The 21,431-nt window shown below is 35.6% G+C and overlaps 2 protein-coding genes and 2 non-coding genes across 6 annotated transcripts in view; 1 reads left to right on the forward strand and 3 right to left on the reverse strand.

Annotated features, from left to right (window-relative positions):
* The window catches only part of LOC113231391 (protein unzipped), a 37,276-nt gene extending 33,602 nt beyond the window's left edge, over positions 1-3,674 (forward strand). For both annotated transcript variants that reach the window (XM_026465695.1, XM_026465704.1), the window contains one exon: positions 14-3,674. In XM_026465695.1, coding sequence (XP_026321480.1) covers positions 14-1,176 — 1,163 coding nt within the window. In that variant the 3' untranslated portion in view covers positions 1,177-3,674. The remainder of the gene's footprint in view (positions 1-13) is intronic.
* The window catches only part of LOC113231379 (mitoguardin), a 73,491-nt gene that overhangs the window by 50,879 nt on the left and 1,181 nt on the right, over positions 1-21,431 (reverse strand). For both annotated transcript variants that reach the window (XR_003310559.1, XM_026465681.1), the window contains exons 2-3: positions 20,998-21,154; positions 20,638-20,775 (exon numbers count right to left, since the gene is read on the reverse strand). Coding sequence is in view for 1 of the 2 variants with exons in the window: in XM_026465681.1 (XP_026321466.1) it covers positions 20,638-20,775; positions 20,998-21,154 (295 nt within the window). In the remaining variant the exon portion in view is untranslated. The remainder of the gene's footprint in view (positions 1-20,637; positions 20,776-20,997; positions 21,155-21,431) is intronic.
* Trnap-agg lies at positions 16,284-16,355 on the reverse strand. The gene has a single exon. It is a non-coding gene; the product is annotated as a tRNA-Pro (tRNA).
* Trnap-ugg lies at positions 18,443-18,514 on the reverse strand. The gene has a single exon. It is a non-coding gene; the product is annotated as a tRNA-Pro (tRNA).

Here is a 21,431-nt window from a genome sequence, read left to right on the forward strand (position 1 = left end):
ACCTCTTTTACAGGCGCTATTTACCTGTGCAGAGCACGTCATGAGGGTGAAATGCTTTTGGGACAATTACGACCAGATTATTCATCGTGTGCAGTGTCAGGAAGCAAAAGTTACAATGTATTTGAGGTACTCGAGAACATAGAAAATGCTTCTTTAATCCATTGGAAGCCGTGGGCCAAGTTCCATTCGAAGCCTAATGGTGGTGTAATAGTATCTACACTTGATTCAGTGTTTATAGGAAGGAAGAAAGCCCCGACACCAGGTGGATTCTCACATAACATTGGAAGAATTGCATACGACAATACAATTGGTCACTTATACGCGTTTGATGAAGAAAACAACGACTTAGAAGAAACAAATGGTGAAATTTTAGTTGAAATCGAACCAATTAGTTACAAATTGGAAAATGTAGAATTTGATTTAAAAACAGAACACGTCCGTCAAGGTGATCCCAAGATATTAGAGGAAAGAGTCCTCCAAAATGATGGTGAAGAGGCTGCTACCGTTACCGCAGAAGTAGGATATAAATATAACTACAGTCTCTCTTGGGGACATGGTCATGGTCTAGCAATTGGTCTGAATGTAGAAATTGAATTAGCTAACCATACAAAATACCAACCTACTGGGTGGTCTACACTTTTCATTGAGGAACGAGAGGACGTGTTTGAACTCAAACAACATCTTCAGCCTGGAACTGCTTGTAATGTGACATTGAGGGAAAAACGTATTGATCGCGATGTACAGTATACGGGAAAATTAACTACTTATTACAGGGATAACGAATCTCGAAGCAGACAAATGCGAGGTGAAAGTCTTGAAAACACAGTGCTAGTGGAACCTGAATACGGTGAAATTTACTTCCTTGTTAACAACACATTGGTACCAACGACCACAACTACTACCACTACGACAACTACTACTACCACAACTACAACAACACCAAAGCCAACAGAACCGCCAATGCCGGAAGAAAATGAAATTTCAATCCAGGAGAAACCTAATGATGCACCAGCTGAAATGCAAAGTGACAGCAGCGAAGCAGATAAAACAAATGCCGTAAATGAGGAAAAAATATCAACGGCGAGGGTTGGTGGACTCGGTAGTAATCCTAACGGAGCCAGTACGAGAATGATTTCTTCCACAATCTTGATCCCATTATTTGCACTATTATTTTAAGTAAATATATCAATACACACAGCTGTCCTTGTAAATAAATGGAAATTATCGTAAACTAGTTACGTTGCCGTTATATCTGGCAACTAAGCTTAATGCTGTTGTTTGGGAAGAGTAGGGGTACGCCGTTTGCCCTTTCTCGGTGTAATATTGTAAATAATAAAAGTGTTTGTTTTCCTAACATTCCTGTTATGTGATTTCACTCCACTGTGTAAATTGAGAAGTCCTTTCAATCACATAACTGTAAATAGATATTGTAAATAGTTACGAAAATGGAAGTCGCAGAGCGACGAGAGAACTTGCCGTGTCATCAGTAACATGACGAAAGGCGTTTGTATGTAGGGTTAACATCATGAAACGTATGAGTGCGACAGCGTTACCAACTTGACCCTCGAGTTATAAAATACTAAAACTAATTTATGACAACAATTTCAGAACAAACTCCCAATGTGATACGTTGAATAGATAAAATGTCGTAGGTTCCTTTCTGAGTATTAAAATCATATTAGGAACCTTGTTCATCTTTACACATGGTATCTATATTTTTAATTGTACTATTTGACGTAGCTTTTAAATGACTCTTTAAACGTTCGGTCGACTTCATACAATATTATGTACATTTAGCAAATCAATGGCCTTGGTCGTAAATTGATAGATAAAATTTAGGTCGTCGCCATATAAGCAATTTTGTCCAACGTAAACTTTTCCCTAAGTAACTTATACATAATATTATAATAATTTGATATTTTCTAGCACATTGCCATTAACCCATATTGTTCTAATTCGTGTAGTCAATTCAACCAATATTTCTATACCTCCGTATTTTACAATTGAGTACCTATTTACTTTACTTTTGTTATTTTTAGTTTTAAAGAGTTTAAATCCAGAATTAAGAGATATTATTTTTTAAAGGTTTTAGTGTTACATTATTTAATTTATTTTGTTTTTATTGCGGATTATTAAGACTAGTATAATGCTTACATTAAGTGATGAAACTCTATTACTGAAAATTTAGGAAGAAATTATAACTTTGTTATTCTATAGCCAAAGTTGTAGTTGACAGTTGTATATGCACTAGTAGTAACTATCATGAACTCAATAAATACTGATATTAAAAATTTGACATTTAGTCCCATTATTAGACCTAAATGATCTTACATCTATCTAAAATAATCACAAAGTTGTGAGCCAAAATTATGTGACTCTCATTGAAAGAGTTCTTAGATATATTAATTAAAATTGATGTTTATAATAGTAATAGAAACTAATACAGCCATACAAGAAACCTTCCATCAGGAATCTAATTTGTATGATACAGCATAGGGTTACAAAATTAAAGCCCTCAGTAGCTAGACGGAAGTTAAATGTTAGAATGCTTAAAGGTCTTTGTCAATGTGTAAAGAAAATGGATGATATTTTTGTATGGGTATATGAATCAGTAAGTGTTTGCCTTAAGAATCTGTAAATGGAATAACTTCATAGATCTTTATTTCATCTAATTAACGTAGTTCAGAGTTTACACGACATGTATGGGAAGTACCCCTGGGTTCGCTTTATGTATGATCGTGAGGTACTTTTTAAAAGCTGACAATTTATATTAGACCCGACACCATCTTGAAAATTGGAATTGAAAATGCAATGTCGACGACTGATTACACGATTATTCAGTAACCAATTCAGGGCTCAAAATAACCTGCCAGCTTTTAACCTTGTCGTGTATTTAGTTTGATTAAGTAAGTAATTAAAATAAAAGATGCTTCTCAGTATTTTTTCACTGAATGTAGTAGCGTGTTGTTGAGATAAAAGTTATATGCTTTCATTAATGTTTATAGATTCTCCCACCTGAAGTACCGTTAATTGTTAAGGCGTTAGGATATCTTACAAATCATTATTATGTAATTATAGGTCAACTGAATTATTCTGCTTATTTCAGTTTTTTTGAATTTTAAATTGATGTTTAGATTTAATGTTCGAGGCCTCTACGTTCAACGTACACTATTAATAGTTAATGTGTCGATTTTGTTGCGCACATTATGTGACCTAAACTAAAGACTGTTCCAAAATATAATACTATCTAATCTCTTTTACACCAATACGCAGTGTATAGACACTAACAAAGAAGTATTATTAATATCATAAATGCATTGCCGGCAGAGGAACATAAGATTTTAAATTAACTTTACCTCGAATTTCGTTGGTTTGGAACGCACCCCGTATCAAAGCAGCACTACTTTGGGGCAGAAAAGGGGTAGGGTGGTGATAGATACCAGTTTTGGTGGTTATCAATTAGTATATATAGGTTTAACAGTGTGCAACAAAATGGGTACTAGTTTCTTTTCTGATTTTCATTGGAAAAGTTAAAACAATGCAATTGTTAAACATCATGTACATCAATTTAATATAATAAACGTAGTTCTCAACATCAAAATTGTTTTGCGAAGCATAATTGTGATGTTCAATGTAAGTTTTATTTGTTTAAACCCATTAAAGTGTAATTGAAACCTTATTGCGTTTTCCTTTTTTTTCCTTTAAACCTATACATAATACATGTCATCTGCGTAATTTCAACAAGAAAGTATGTCTGTAGTTACTATCCTCTAATTAAAAAAAACCTTTACTGTGGTGTACCTAGTCACGTTATGGTATATACCATCTTTTGTGGTAAGGTGCAGTAGTACAAAACAGGGAAGTACTGCCACCTTACCTATTTCTGTCGCCAAGCAGTAATTGTGAGCATTACTGCATTCCGATTTTAAAGGGTAAGGGTATTGGTGAAATCGCAGGCACATGGCTATTGTCAACTTATGTCACAGGGTGACGAGCGCAGTGGCAGTGCTCATTAGATCTTTGTGATTTAAAGCACTGAGTGGCACTGCAACTATTATGGACAGGCGTGTTGCTTACCACTAGGCAGGCTCAAGACTTGTTCGTCCCATCAGTTGGTATTATAAAATAAAAAAAGGTGAAATATGGTTAGAAATATTTAATAATTTAATTAAATTAAAAAGCAAACACGTTTAATAATTTTGGTACGCTATATAAATTTTCGATCGATCACAAATATGTAAATTACAGGCGACTTCAAAACGGAAAGACAATTATTGCATTTTTTAAGAAGTCGTAAACAAACAAATACGAGTACTAATGACAAATCGACTTTTGGAGTTCAACATGAATACGGTATAAATCATTATTTAAACTGCAGTCTGCATTTGAAGATAACTTTGAAAATGTATCTGTGCTATCTCATTTTCATCCCTTAAAAGCCTCAACATTTATTTACTCGTCGTATAATTGGTAGTGTGGTACACAGATGTCTAGCCGAGGGGTGAAGGCGCCTCTCTGTCTCTTTAACTTGTCCTTGCGCTGGGGTGGTTCAAGATAATGTGTCTGCACTTTGTTATACCACCAAGGGGTACACCGTCGAGTAACGTAATAGTTTTAGGATTTTTAATACACTTCAAAACTGGCCGTTCCAATTAAGTCATAATAATTGGTAAAACTCAATCACAAATCTACATAATTACATAATTAATATATACATGCTGCCCAATTAAGCTGATTTTGCAGAACTATATAAGATATTAAAAAACCGATTAGAAGGGGTTGTAGATCTTTTTTTTTATAACATCAAGTGACAGGACGAACAAGTCGTGCGCCTGATGGTAAGCTACACGCCTGTCCATAACAGTTACTACTCTACTGCTACTAGTTCTCGTTTCGCTGTAGTTTCTCCCAGATATGTCAATAACTGCGTAGGGCTAGCACGATAAGGCGCGACTTGCGCGAGAGATCTCTATGCGAGAATAGTAGTATCTCGTGCTAGTCGCGCCCTATCATGCTAACCCTGTATTTTCGCTAAAAATGATAAGAAGGGCAGCGCACACTTTACGCCCTTTTCCCATTGCGATGGACAGAGTCAGCCTAATTATTATAATTTACGTTAAATGTTACGCGAAATTGTATTACACGAGGAATAATGTTATTTTATGCAAAATAAATCCAGGCTTGACCGCAATCTCACCCGAAGTTAAGGCGCCGCGCAAACGCGTGTCATGTGTTGGATACAAGCAACCCGCAGGTAGAAGCGAATATTTTATTTTCATACAATTAATATGAAACCGACACAGTCCCTGGTTGCCGCAACCGCAATTGTATGAAAACAGAATATTCGCTTCTAGTTGCTGGTTGTTTGTATCCAACACAAAACACGCGGCGCCTCACAGTGGGCCCAAATTGATAATTCTTGGACATAGGAATAACTTGTGGAGTATCGAGCAAATTTTTTTTTATATGATATATAACAATATTCCTAACAACTTTTATCCTTGTATAATCTCTTGAAAAGTTGATAGTTTCGGAGAAAAAAAATTGTTTTTTTTTGTATGGAGAAATATACATTTTATTTTTTATCTCAACATATACGAAAATGTAATGTAGAAAAAATAATCCGTTGGGCCCACCACTGTGCGCCTAAGCGACGAAGTGACTGACGACCGAGGGATGAGTTTGTCTAAAAAAATACCTATACAAGTTTGTTTCAAAAATGCCTATTTACTCTATATTGTAATAGTAATACAATATTAAATATATTATTCCTCTAAAAGGGTATCTCCTACTTCACTATATAATTATATGGAACGTCAAACTTTAAACTTAGCTCATTTTCTTGTTTGTACAAACTTGCATTTTTTTCACAAATTTCGATTACACAAATTAATGAAAGGATCCAAATTATGTTTATAATCATGATAATTATTTATCATAATTAGATATTTATAAAATTAATTGCAACAACAAAACGCTACCGCTATCAATGTCGTACCATATGTTTGTATCAGACACATACATATCCAAACGTGTCAAGCAAATCAAATCAAACCAAAATCAAAACCAAATTGTTTCCCATATAAATAAAATTTTTCTTCGTGTTTGTTTAGTTTTATCTCAGTCAGTTTTAGTAAAAAATTAAAAGGGGAAACTATGAATTAGAATGGATAATTATTGTATATATACGGGTTAATTATTATGATAATTATAAAAGAAAATAGATACTTTAATAGTTTTTAATATTTCACTTGTGAAGACATCAATAACTTGACAGTAAAATATACGTCTTTAGTTACAAGCTACACTGAGACAAAAACGCAATAGGTATTGTAGGTTATGAGAGATCGTAAAAAGGAATATGGGAGGCTATAGAGAAAAGCCCCGAATGAGTTATGTTGCAGGGTGACTTGCAGTGCCTCTATAGCTTCAAAGGGCAGATATATTGCAGGTTTCTCTTCGATGTGAGGGGTGGAATATAAATAATATAAAGATGTGAAATGCGCGAATTCATTTCAATAAAACCAATATTATGAATTTGACAATTAATCGTTTTCAGTTGCATTCTTAAATGCACACCTTAAATGAAGGACGTAAGGGTGATTAAGTTTGAACGTATAGATGATGAAAACAATTCGGACGTGTGAGATGTGTTTGTTTAGTGTAACCGGTTTTACCTTTAGTCAAAAGTAGAGATATAGATTTTATGTAATTGGTGAAACCTATACCGAAAAGTGTCATAAATTTTGTGATACAAGTTTTATAAGTAACGAAGAAAAGAATCTGCAAATATATTAACTATACAATTGCGTATACGGTATTTTCCGGTAAAAATGTATGCAAAACACAGTCAAGACAACGACGTGTTTCTTATTGTACGTAGGTCACTCAATAAGTTTTGAGATAAAGAAAAAATATCAAACATATTAATATAATTTATTTTACATTTCTTCAAAATACTCTCCATCATTATCTACCCAAAGTTTCATTCGTCTAAACCAACTCTGAAAACACTTTTGCCAGTCTTGATCCGTCAGCATTGAAATTGCCATTTCGTAGGCAGCTACTGCTTCTTCGACACTCAAAAAAAATTTTCCTTTGATTTTATCCTTCACTGTTGGGAACAAAAAGAAATCGCAGGGAGCCAAGTCAGGGCTGTACGGCGGGTGATTTAAGGTTTCTATACCAGATTCCTCAATAAACGCCTTTGTTCTGAGGAACGTATGTGAAGAGGCGTTATCGTGATGTAGCATGATTCCCCGAAGCCCGGTCTTTGGTCTCCTCTCCCGCAAAGCTTGGAAAACTTTTGGCAATGCTACTGTTGTGTACCATTCTGAATTAACAGACCTACTATTTTCTAACATTGACGTCGACAAATGTCCGCTCCGAGAAAAAAAACTAGCTACCATTTTTTTGCCGGCGTTTCGAGGTCTTTGCAACTTTGTCGGTAATTGTCCCTCTGCGAAGACCCACACCGACGACTGCTTCTTGCTTTCTGGATCATATTGATAGATCCATGTTTCATCACCAGTAACGATTTCTGAAACACGTCTCGATGTCCCGTTTTCGAAACGTATAAGCATTTCTCGGCACCAATCCACTCGAGCCTGTTTTTCAGCACCGGAGAGCAATCGTGGGATCCATCGACAACAAAGCTTCCTCACTCCAAGATGTCGATGCAGGATAGTATTGACGCTTCCCGAACTAATGCCTAGGATCTTCTCAATGTTCGTGTACGTAATTCGTGGGTCTTCTCGCACCAACATTTCAGATGTCCACACATTTTCTGCAGTAACTGCTGTTTCCGGGCGTTCGCCTCTTAGGTCATCTTCAAGGTTAGTTTTGCCTCCTTAAAATTCCTTAAACCACCTAAAAACTGTTGCACGAGAAGGAGCAGAGTCCTCTAATGCTGACTGCAAACGTTCCAAACTCAATTGTTCAGTTAAACCACATTTAAAATCATAGAAGATCATAGCACGCAAATGTTCACGGTTAAGATCCATTATTGTAAAGAAAAAGCGCGGGAAGCATTGTAGTAAAATGACTAAAGGCCCATTTAGATGGAGAGAGTTTCTCGTCTCGAAGATACGATTATCGAAAGAATATAAAAAAACTTTCCTCGTCTAAACATTTGCGATTATCGACCGTCCACGTGAGCGATAATCTCCTCGCCTTTCAATATAACGTCTCCGTGTAAACAGAACTCGAAAGCAAAAATCGTATTTCGAGTTTCTGTGCCAGCCGTTTCTACCACGAGTGCAGCGCGCGAGGGTGTTTTGATTATCACTGCTTTTCTAAGACAAGAATTAATGGAACAAGAGCGAAAAAAAAATTTCAAATAACGGTGAGTGAGTGCCTCTGTGGTCGAATATAGCGTGGGCAATATAGTATTTAGGGTGCTCTCGTAACGAATATGGCACTTCTTTGAAAAGTCGTGCCCGCACTTTTCAAATAATGGCAAGTTGGGTATCGTTTTTGAGGTATTTGGGGGTGCTCATTACGAACATAGCATTTATTTCTAAATCCAAGATGGCCGACACGACTTTTCAAGTAAATGTACTTTTCAATAAACACTCCTCACTAACTCCCCACTCACTCCCCACTCACTCCCTACTCACTCCCTACTCACTCACACACTCACTCACTCACTCACTCACTCACCACTCACTCACTCACTCACTCACTCACTCACTCACTCACTCACTCACTCACTCACTCACTCACTCACTCACTCACCGACTCACTCACAACTCACTCACTCACTAACCACTCACACACTCACTCACTCAGCCACTCACTCACTCAGCCACTCACTCACCACTCACTCACTCACCACTCACTGACTCACTCACCCCTCACTCACTCACTCATCACTCACTCACCACTCACTCACGCACGCACGCACGCCCGCGCGCACGCACGCACGCACGCACGCACTCACTCACTCACTCAGTCACTCACGCACTCACACACGCACTCACTCGCCCTATAAATTTATCATAATTGTCAGTTTTGTTTGTGTCAGTAGTTACATAATTAAAAAAAAAATGATAAATCAAAATTATATTTCTATACAGTGCAATGAACTTAATATTATCAGCAGTTTCAAATTTGAATGGTTTTTGCATCATTTTGATATATCCATAGTTATACCGCAGTAATGACTGAACTCGAATGGCAATTCTCGCACTCAAAACGGTTCGAACCGATTTGTACGATAATCGTATGAACTTGAAAAAATGTCATACGAGATCGTGTTTAGACAAGTCGAAAACTCGTAAGCAAGAATCTCCTTACTACATATTTCTCCGTGTAAACAGTCGAGGAGGCGATTAAGTTGCTTACGAGTCTCGTATGACATAATCGTAGGCGAGATTTTAGTTCTTGCCTGAATGTAAACATTATGATACGATATCACCTCACACATCTTATGGCGATTATTGCTTACGAGAATCGCCTACGAGTTTTCGTCTCGAAGCGTGCGAGAAACTCTCCCCATCTAAATGGGCCTTAACAATGTCATTTTTTTTTTAAATTTAGCTAAATTGCTTTTGGTGATCTATTTTTAAATAAATTTGCTTTTTAAAAACATATAATATGGGTGCGTTCCATTTTTATATTTCGAGCATCTCAAAACTTATTGAGTGCCCTACGTAAGTGGCAAGGGACATCTTTTAAAGTTATACAACCGAACCAAATAAATATTAATGGTTTATAACAGTTTGATGTATTAATAACAACAGCATATTCTCACATTAACCGTGAATGGAGTGTCGCATAATAATTAAGTAGACGTCAATTATGTAACGTGGGCGGCGGCAGACTGAAGCGATCAATCATCACTGCCAATTTGTCCTTTTTACCAAACAGTGTCGAGTGGCCTTTCTAATACCTATCGGCAATCGACATTATATGGTTGTCGTACGTAAGATATTTAAATTCCTTTTCTAGTATAATTATGTAGGTTTCATTTTACGCAGCTATAATAATATTGCTTTAAAAGTTAGGTGTGAAAACGTTTGTTAACACAATAACAATTCTCACCAAAAACGTTGAAGGGGCCGACTAAAATATGGGAACAACGAAACAGTTGCCTTGACATATCCTTTAATAGTCACATTTTAACACACAGCTCTGACGTTTGTTTCTGTATCTGACGGGAACTGAAAATGCTACCAAGTTAGCACTGAAAACAAACTAGAGACACAAAAAAGTCTCCTCATAGGAGCTACAGAGAAATACTAAAGCTCTGATATTTTTATTTACATCAAACGTGTGCCGTCTTCAGTCATGCCATCGCTTAATATTAGGTGGGATTTTGGCCAAACGTCCACTTTACATAAAAACCAGAAACTTTTACCGCATAGGTTGGTAAAATACTATGAACGAGTTTACGAACGAAGAACGATATTATTAATAATTTGATTCGCTAATATAATTGCCTTTAATTAATTACTAGCAAGAATAGTGTCAGTTTTATCGTCATCGAATTAGGGTCAACTAATGATGGTAGAGCTAAAAATAAAGTCCAATTGATGACACCTCACTTCCAAGGCATCCTAGTTACCGGCGTGTTTGTCATTACATCAGCCTCGCCCACTGGATGAGGTATTACATCCAGGAAGAATGCTATTTATAGAGTTACCGATGCTTAATGCAATAAACTTTTTCGATTTGGTCGAATTTTTATAGGGAAGTTACTAGTGATGATGGATTTCTACTAAATTGTAAGGAAACGATACATATTGCACATGAGTAAAACTAGTTTCCCTAACAAACTCTCACATAGGTTTAAGGGTGTGATGTATATATATTTTTGTAATATTCTTAGTGTTTAAAATAAATAAATAAAAAAAAAAATCCAAAAAAGATATAGATAGATCTTAGAAGTGAGATCCTTCCCAAATAAAGATACTTATTTATCAGGGAGAAAGACAAACTCGGATTAAATTTTATAAAACGAACTATGGCTTCGCTAAGCAAAAGTGACGGTTAACCCGCAAAAATAACATTAAGGAGTAAACTCAAAGTTTAATATATACTTGCTTAAACTTAGGCAAAGTTTGTTTTGTAAATACGAAAAACTTGCTTAGTTCGCCATTTTTGCTTAGTCGAAGTAAAAGTTCGTTTTATAAATTACAGCCTCCGTATGCGTTTGTGTCTGTGCGTGTGTGTGTGCGTGCGCGCATTAGGGTGGATTTGTAATTGTTTATTGCAGTGACAATTACAGATTTCAAATTTCGACAACGACTTTTATAACAAATAGGAATTTATATAATTAATTTCGAAAACAGTGTATTAATTATAAAATTAATTGGATTCATTACTGTATTTACAAAATAAAATACCAATGAGTGACTATGAACTGTAATGAGATCTTAATTGGATCAAAGAACGGCGGTAAAATACCGTCTAACAACAAAGTTACATAAAATACCATTAGGTACGTTCCCTATTTAACGCCTCGTATAATTTAACGTCTTTAAACGAAAGACTAAAGAATACTAATAGAACAATAATTACATTCAATTTGTAATTAGATAGGTTGATTACAACATTAGTACAACATGGAATGTAGAAAATTGCTTCTCTCTCTGGCACTAATTCCCTTAGCTGAGTAGAAAGTTATTTACCGTCACATCAGATTTAAAGGTGTGTTAAATAACATTAATAATACTATATTAGTGTAAGAATAGGTAAGCGTAGAAAACACTCAAAAGATTTACTTGGCCAAACAAATACGTACATTTTATTTAGAACATACATTCACATTATTTTATTCAGAACTTTCTTGCATGCGTACTGTCACTGAAATAATTAACTGTTTTTTGGAAATACCTGCAAAAGAAACTCTTTTCGGCTTTAGACACACACTTGAAACAACTGGGCCACCTGGTGTTCAGAAATAGTTCTAAAACTTTTGTGGTCATATTCACGAAAGTTTTATCTCAATCCAATGAGTAATAATGGAACGCATACGGGACAAACACATAAACAAACATTATTTGGAATAACATATTACAGGACATGATTGCGTCCAAAAAGTAACGGTTTAATGGGAAAAATGTTAGTCATAGAAATCACAGACCACATAAATACTAGTAACTTGATTATCGTACGTTCCTATTTATTCGTTTACGTATAACTTTATAAATGGGATGCACGAAAGGAGCCTCCCTGCACGACGTACCATTATTCCTTTCCTGTACTTACGTCTAGCGCACCCTGGGGGCAACAATCGGCGAGTACCTTACGCCGATTAGCATATGTTAAAAATACCTTATTTATCACTCGAATTTGACATCTAAATGTGGATATAATAGCTTTATCTCGGCGGCGTGGTACGGGCATGTTACTGAAAGTGTAAACATACTTACTACAGTCCCTTGAAATTTTATCAAAATATCTAACATGATGAGTACCGTGACAAATTTCATCACATTTTTGTCGCAAGCGCCTCGACCAAGGGCTGCGAAGGAATATCTCAGTCTCAAACATGGCCGCAATGTCACAGCTGATTTTCGATTATCGAAGTCCGAATGACTCTAGTGCGGATCTTATCGATTCATTATTCGCTATAAAAAAAAATTGTAATAATGGCAACATAGCTTTATCAACTGAAATAAATATATCACGAGGAGGTTTATCATATAATGCATGCGATATACTGCCATGCTACGGCCACTGATGTATAAAATACAGTTCGAGAATCTCGGCGACAAAGCAGTAAAATCTTTGTTTTCGGGTTAGATTCCAGGTAAAACCCGTATAGAAACGAATAATTGTCAGTTGAGTTTGGCCTATTTCTACTGGACAAAGACCCCATAATTCCGTATCAGGTAATTGGAGTTATTATCTGACGCTAATATATCACAAATTTTCGTCTATGTGAGAAGAATATGGTAGTTGTTCATAGCTTGAATTAGTGTGATTCGACTCAAAAATGTACTAAACATTATAGCAAAAAGCACCAATGTAAAGTTCATAGACTAATTGACGAGATCCACAAACGAGAAACGCAAAAGCATCCGTGATGTAGTGTTTGTTTGCTCATTATTACATCATTCAAAGTGTATATCTATCAGAAAAATTTATAAAAGCAAAAATAATGCGAAATCACTTATGAAATCATCATCGTTGATCAAAAACGTCTTACATTGATTTAAACTTTCACGATTTTCAAACATTATTTGATTTCAAAAAAGCGAGACTTAATCGTGTATAAAAATACATTTTATTTGCCTCAACATTTTCGACGTATTGCAACGTCCACGGTCTCGTAGGGACTTCGTCAACACACACAACAACACGTCAGAAACGTAGAGGTAAATAAAATGTACGTATTTATACACTTTTTATACGCGATTAAGTCCCGATTTTTTAAAATCAAATAAAAAAATCTTAGCTAAAAGCTCCAGTGCATAGTTCAGGGACTAAATGACAAAATGATTTACCTAAAGCTATACTTCAAATATTTATTTTTTATTTTATACATTATAGGTGTAATCTACAATATTTATTTAGCAACATAAAATAAATAGCATTACTTTATAAGTTCAGGGGCTGAGTGATATTTTTCGGGAAAACCGTAATACCTATTTACCCAATATATTAATCTCAGTATCACCTAAAGCTGCTATAGACCATTTTATAAACGCGCGTGACTGCCTTAACTGCGGAAAATAGCATCACTGTAAAGTTCAGGGACTGTGTGACATTTCAGGCGGGAAGCTCCTATCAGTTCGGCCAACAACGCCTCATAAAGCCAGACATTTTACCGGTGCTATGGCTGCAAATAGGCCATGATACGAAATGAGAGAAGACATTGCTTGTAAAACGATTTTGCTTTAAACTACTGAACGAATTACGTCAGAAATCTTACCTTAGGAGCACTAGACATGGGAAAGGAAACTATTTTTTTCGGATCTGTAATCGCGTGTGTTTAATTTAGTCGTAATAAAGATTGGGTGACATTGTATGTCTTCTTCGATCCTCCGACTTGTCTACTTGTGATTTCTTTCTGTGGAAACATCTCGACTCAAGAGTTTACGAAGACAAGCCGTACAGTTAAGAGCACGTCCAGCATGACACTTTGGACCTTTCTTATCGTAAGCGGCATAGAGTTGGATTTAAGATTTAAGTTAATCGAATGACTCAATTCGTCGACAATTCAACGGCGTAGTTACCTTACAATCATTAGAAATTGGAAATGAAACTATATTTTTGGATCTAAAATCGGTATATTTAGTCCTAATAAAGATTTGGTGACATTGTATGGCACTTCGATCCCCTAACTCGTCTACTTGTGACTTCTTTCTGTGGGGATACATCAAGTCAAGTGTCTACGAGGACAAACCATACAATAGATTAATCGAAAGAATAGATTTTAATAGAATAGAGATTAATCGTCAACAAATCCACGGAGTACTACTAGGAAGAGTGGAGGTCAATTTTCGTAAACGCATTCAACAATGTGACTATGGGCAGTCTTATCATATCAAATGCTATTCTCTTACAAATGTTGTTCTACCAATAAATCTTTCTCATTTAAATAACTATTCTTTTCCTGGCTTATTCAAAAATGCATGGTTCCGATGCACCCCACCCTAAAGTTTCATTTCCAATGTGTAGCAATCTCGAAAACCTAAGATCTCGATTAGGATTACTATATTAAATTTATGGTTGTTTATAGAAAAGTGATAATTTTTGAAGCATTGTGTCCTTAATTTGTTGTGTTGTTTTGAGACGCTGCTTCAAAAAATCATAGAATGTTTTCAATTTTCCACTGCAACTCTATTTCAAGTGTTATTTATAAGGGCCGCCACATGGCGGCAACGACCCAGCACGACGGTATTGTAATAAAAAGTCCGAGGCTCTGAGTGCAACGAGAATAATAGACCATAAATTAGAAAGAGGTCGAAATAATTCGGCAGCTACACAATGCACAATTTAATCTCTATAGCTTTCTCAGCTTTGTTTCTTTGACCGCCTCACGTACACAGGTGCAGAAAGGTGTGCACGTAGATGTAGTAAATGGGTCTTGCTCTTAGTTTTTTTATAGACTGAAATCTTTGAGAATTTGGCTAACATGTCAGAAATCCGGAAGATACAGAATAACATTAAAATTTTAAAGCAAAACTGTGCCAAAACAGTAAAAAAAGAAAGTATTATGGTTAATGTAGATATATAAACTACAAACATACACTATTTGTGTTTACATGGTAATGCAGATAAGCTTTAAAACGCTAGTATAAACTACAATAGGTAAAGCGCTGAAACCCAATGCACATTAAAATAAGGCCCTAGCAATTATGCTCCAAATTTTTTTCTAGATACTCTATGGTCATATAGGAATATAAATCTGAATGCGATATTTTCATTATAATGTAAACTGGTCGTTTACGTGAAAATACACTTCCGGACACATAATTCGAGCCACCACGCATTTTCAGTATTAAATGCCCTGAGTTTAACAATGTTTGTTTGATCAAAATCTATTACACAAATTTGAAACTAGTATACTAAACTTCTTTTCCATAAGTCCTTTTTGGGAATTTGGATTTGCAAAACCGGGAAAAAACTTTTTTTCGATGATAACATTATTTTTGTATTCTACCCCTGTACGACGAAAATGAGAGGTGGCTCGAGTTATATGTGTCCGGGAGTATATTATGTACATTTTGGTGAACTCAGGGCCTTAGGAGATTAGGCGTTAATTTTAAGCATAAGCTAAAAAGATTTTGATAAATTAGAAAAAGTACAAGAAGAAACGGTAAAGATGAGATTGTTGTCAGATGATGAGGTGACGTCTCAAATCTTTAAAAACCAAAGAGACGTTTAAAGGATGTTTTCCTTAATGCGCCATTGTTCAACCTAGCAAGTGAGTCGAGACTCAAAGGCAGGCTGGAGGCAGTTTAATTATTCGTGTGTGGGGGTATCCCTGAGGTATACCCTCAAAGGAATGAGTAGCTTTGTCAGTTGCCACAAATGCTAAATGGCCCGAGGAAGCAGTGTATTTGGTGCAAACATTTAAATGAAAAGTTTATGAGTGGAGATTCAAATAAATTAAAATTTTAAATGTTCCCAGGACCTGTAGGTCTCCGGCTACCCCGCTAAAGCCGACAATAATATCTTAAGTGCAAAAAAACAAAAATTTCTTATTTTCTATCAAAATTTTCTTTAATTAAAAGCATTTATTGGAGAATTATAGACAAAAATATTGAAAATAAAACAAAAAAGTAACTTTATTTAATACTTATCTAAAAAAAACAAAACAGATTGTTGGGCTCGTCCGGGATTTGAACCCGGGACCTCTCGCACCCTAAGCGAAAATCATACCCCTAGACCAACGAGCCGGTGTAAGACATGCTGAAAACATAGTCCTATATTAGAAGTAATTATCTTCATACCAAAAATTATGATAATGAACATAAAAGTTACAAAATTTAAAACTCACAAAAAACAAACCGATTGCCTATTGACACATAACTGATATTTATATCACCATATGCGCCGAATACGCAGTTATGCAAGAACGCCACCTATCGACAAGTAGCGGAACGAATTAAAATGCTTCAGCTTTATAAATTATTAATGGACATAAGTTTACGCCTTACTCGAAGCGATTCTCGGAGAATCTACACGTTTCTGCAAGTAACAGAAATTAGCTCCTTGAAACAATAGGCGAAACAAATAAATTGACATTATAATTTTTAAAAAAAGTAAAATCTGGACACAGATAGTTTTGCTTCTATATGTCTAATTTCTATCTCGAAAAGCACGACAATCTTGTAATTACGTCGAATGCATGGGTATCATACAAATACTAACACTATTGTTGGGCAATTTCCGAAAAATTGCGAATGGTGGAATCAAAATATTTTTCAGAACAAAGCAAGAATATAGGAAGAAAATTGTAAAAAAATGCAGAAATATTTTTTCTGTCTCTCCAACGTATGTTTGTTAAGCAAACAATCAAGCAAACCAACTTAAAAAACTCACTTACTAAGTAAGTTGTACTTGATAATTTATTATTACAATATTGATTTCATAGTTAAAACGTTATGAATGTAAGAATTAAATTTTCTAAGCATAATTTTCGAATTCAAAGGAATATAGCCCATACTAATCATAGCATGCAGACGGAGAATTTCAGACAATTCATTGAAATTTTACCACTTTTGTAATTAGGACCAGAATGAGCTTCACTTTATTGGCTAATAAAATGTCCGGAGTCTGCGCAGTATGAACTTGGACTGTTTTATTACAGATACCACGTCTGATCTCGTAATCGTGTTGACATCCTTTACAGCCAGTAGACAGACGTGTAAGACAAAAAACCTTATAAGAAACTTAGGGTCGTATACTAAAACTCTACTCAATGCTCAAGTCAGGATTGCACTGGAAACACAAGCACTGGAAATACGACCCTAATAGCAGGGACTTGAGTATGATTTCGAGTGCTTTAAACCATACCCAAATCCTGACTTGAGCATTGAATAGAGTTCTAGAATACGACCCTAAGAACCTTGGCAGTATGGTGGGCCATAGCTTGGGACATAAAATATGTACTATAAATAGCGTTCAACTTTGTGATTTATAAAGTGATGGTACAACTTGGTGACTGGTGTGTAGCCGAGTTATTTGGACAATAAAATATTAACAATAAATCGAAAAACATACAATTAAATGAAATACACGACGACTTCTGACTGAATAGTCCGTGGATTCACATTATCAAATTTGTAATATTTTTTTTGAACATTAGTTGTTGTATTATGATTGTAATTTTTTTACGTGCAATAACGAACATTTCATTTATTTATCCATTAAAATAAGTCTACTAATAATGCTATTATACGAGCGTATAACCTTAGTTTGTAAAGTAAATAATCAAATATATTTGTAAATGGTAAATATAAAAAGGCTTTGATACTAGTTACTGGACGAAAACGTTACATTATTTATTGACTTGTTTATTAGTAGCGTTTATTAAGAGGTTTCATGGCCCGACATCCTTCCATACGTACCGTGTTTGCGGGTCGCGCAAAACGTGCAGGGAACGCCAAAAACGCGAGCATTTCCGCAAGGGACCTTACTTAGACGTTTGTTTTAAATCCTTGGGGTATTATAGAACGTTGTGTTATGTGACCTATATTCACGAACATACATCTTATACATATATTATACATCCTATTCGATATCAATTTAGGTAGGTACATACATATTATCGTCATAGTTTTTAAAATGGGAAGAGAACATTATGTAACTATGCTGATTTATTATCGATCTGATATCGGTAAGCTTTTGTTTCAAAATCTCAAATTGGCTGAGCACAAGATAATAAAATATAGTTGCAGAAAAAATGTATCAAACGTTTTCATAGCATGCATCCTTTATAAAAATCTCACAATAAAATAAAAAAAAAGAAAAGCAAAATACCGGGCTCGTCCGGGATTTGAACCCGGGACCTCTCGCACCCAAAGCGAGAATCATACCCCTAGACCAACGAGCCTCACTACATAGCGTTGAATTTTGCAATCGCGATGCCCACGGAGGACAGAGCGCGATAAATACGTCACACGATAAGTAAGACCTTCGATAAAACACTCGCTGTGCCATGACTGTGCCTCAAATAACAAACATAGATATTAAGGTTGTTTTTAATAAACCTATGTTGTTTTTATTATTCAGACTTGAATATTTCCTTGTTTTAAAAAAAGTACCAAAAATAAAACAGTAATGAAAGGTACTGGCGAAGCGAGGTGAGGACACAAGTGTCCGTTATAGTTGTATACATAAATTAAGTGATTATGATCTTTTTTGAACAGGCGTGTTCGGAAATATCTAATATAAAAAATATATGAACATATAATATTCCGATGAATTAAAATTAAAACTGTTGCAATTCATAACTAAAGGCGAACGTCAATTTGTTGAAGATATAAATTTCAATCTGATCGAGGTGAGGCAGTTGCTGACATCAACTGGATTGCAGACTTGGATAATGTCAAGGCCAGAAAATAATTTAGGTACCACTTAGTTACGTTTATTTGAATTGTAACAGGCCATGTTTTTGGAGATATGAGAATACTACTTTTGTATAAATTGCAAATCAAATTCAAAGAACCACAAAGCGTCTGTTGCGGAATACACTTTACATTAAATTTGTCGAACCTATGTATAATAAACGTAAAACGGGTTCTACTTCATTCGGTTCGCCGATGATAACTTCATTTTATCGTAAACACAAGCCACTTAAAAACGCCTATGATAAAATTAGATCAACCCAAAACCTATTTGGGTAAGTATCGGTGTTAGGTAATGTCCGTACGAGTATGGATTTATTACATTCATCTGAAAACAAAGGTTTTCAACCAGTGCCTCTTGCCTGTTATGATTTACGGAGCCGAGATGTGGACACTCACGATATGGCTGGTCCACCAATTTAAAGTCGCTCAACGTGGTATGGAACGGGCTATGCTCGGAGTTTCTCTGAAGGATAAAATTCGTAATGAGGTTATGCGACAGAGAACCAAGGTCACCGACAAAGCTCGTGCAATAAGCAAACTGAAGTGGCAGTGAGCTGGCCATATCTGTCGACGAACCGATAACCAATGGGGAAAACGAGTTCTAGAGTGGAGACCGCGACTCGGCAAACGTAGTGTAGGACTCCGGCCAAGTGGAGTGACGACCTGCGAAAGGTTGCTGCTGGCGGGAAATGGATACGACAAGCTGAGCGCCGGGCTAAATGGCGCACATTGGCGGAGACCTATATGTCCAGCAGTGGACTGCGGTAGGCTGATGATGATGACATTCATCTTGCTAATAAAAACAGCTGTGTCCTTATAATAATATCCATTCATACTAGAATAAAAGTACACGTTCTGTGGATATCTGGAGGTTACATAACATGATATTTAAATAGAGTCTAGTCTAGTGTAGTCGTAGCAGGAACTCTAGATCCGTGCAACAAATTGGGTAATAGGTATCTGGTGGATGCAGTCAAGGTGACTTTTAAATTAACAGCCCGCATATCATAATACGCGTTTGGCATCACTTCTAAAACATAACAATTATAATTGCAGAGATCCCGCTAAAACTAATATTTCATGATTACCATGCAATCTAGGTAGGTATAACTTTCAGAAAGAGTTCACTGTTTGCCAGTGCTGGGTATGTTACACATCCAACGGTACATAATATTAATCATAACATCCATTTTGTATCTTGGACCTCCTAATTCTATGGGTTTATTTGTTATGGATTCGAGTATCTTTCAAATCGAGGCGTAGGGAATATTTGAAGAGTGCTGCCATCTCTGTACTACGTCTTGTACTAGAACACGAGTTACAAAGAAAGTTAACTTTGCAGTACAACTACTCAATAAGAGATGGCGCTGCAAAATTTTTGATACAATCACCTCAAACATGTAAACAATTTATCTGTTTTACGTATATTTTTCAGCATAAGTTAAACCACCTTTTTGCAATTCAAATTTTGCTTAAAATTATTTTTATCTTTAAGACAATAAAAATTGTAAAAATTTTCATGTATTTAATTCTACTTAAAATAGATAAGTGAGAACCTACATAATCCATAGTATTGTGTGCGAAAATAAGTTTACAGTGTACATACCCATAACGCCGAGTTGTTGCGGCGAAAGCGGCGATGCATCGCCACCACCCGAACCAATAGACCCTGATGCAAGTGAAAGTCGCTCACTGAAGCCTAGAGGACTGCTGCGACCTCCACTGCTTGCAACTGAACCCATTCCTGGCATTTATAAGAATTAATAATATAATACTGAATGAGTACAGAATTGTATTTACTATAAAAACTAATCATAATCAATAATTATTGCAAACTTTTGATTGAAGTGGGCTGTCCAGCACATTTATTTAAAATTTTGATAATTGTGCACATTTTTCTTTTTATCTAATTTCCAGCTTACAGATGATACAAATCAAGCTTTATAATGACAACCATGTTCCTTACCTCCATTAGGACTTCTCATGCGGGAGATTCTCTTATTGATAGCTCTTTGGATTCTAGGGTTCAAGATAGGCTTGGCTCGTCGTCTTGCCAAGTATCTGGAGAGTACTCCAACAACAACTGCACTTGTACCTACTACTCCTATACTCCATAATACAACCTGAAAAAAATTATAAATTAGATTTTCTTCTATTCAATAAATTATTTCAAATTTTTTTTTCTGTCAGATATTTTCAGCTGATACTTTTAGGTAAATCCATAATTTTGTTATTTTGTAATATTATTAAAATAGTCTACATTATGTTGTTTGTTACTTATATAGAAAATTAGATTAGGTACCATCGAGCGCATGACTTGTTCGCCCTGTCACTAGATATTATATAAGATTAGTTATTATTGACTTTCATTCATTTTTGACATGCGCATATTTTATGGAG

The sequence above is a fragment of the Hyposmocoma kahamanoa genome, unplaced genomic scaffold, assembly GCF_003589595.1.
Source record: "Hyposmocoma kahamanoa isolate Upper Pololo Valley unplaced genomic scaffold, ASM358959v1 102, whole genome shotgun sequence".
NCBI lineage: Eukaryota > Metazoa > Arthropoda > Insecta > Lepidoptera > Cosmopterigidae > Hyposmocoma > Hyposmocoma kahamanoa.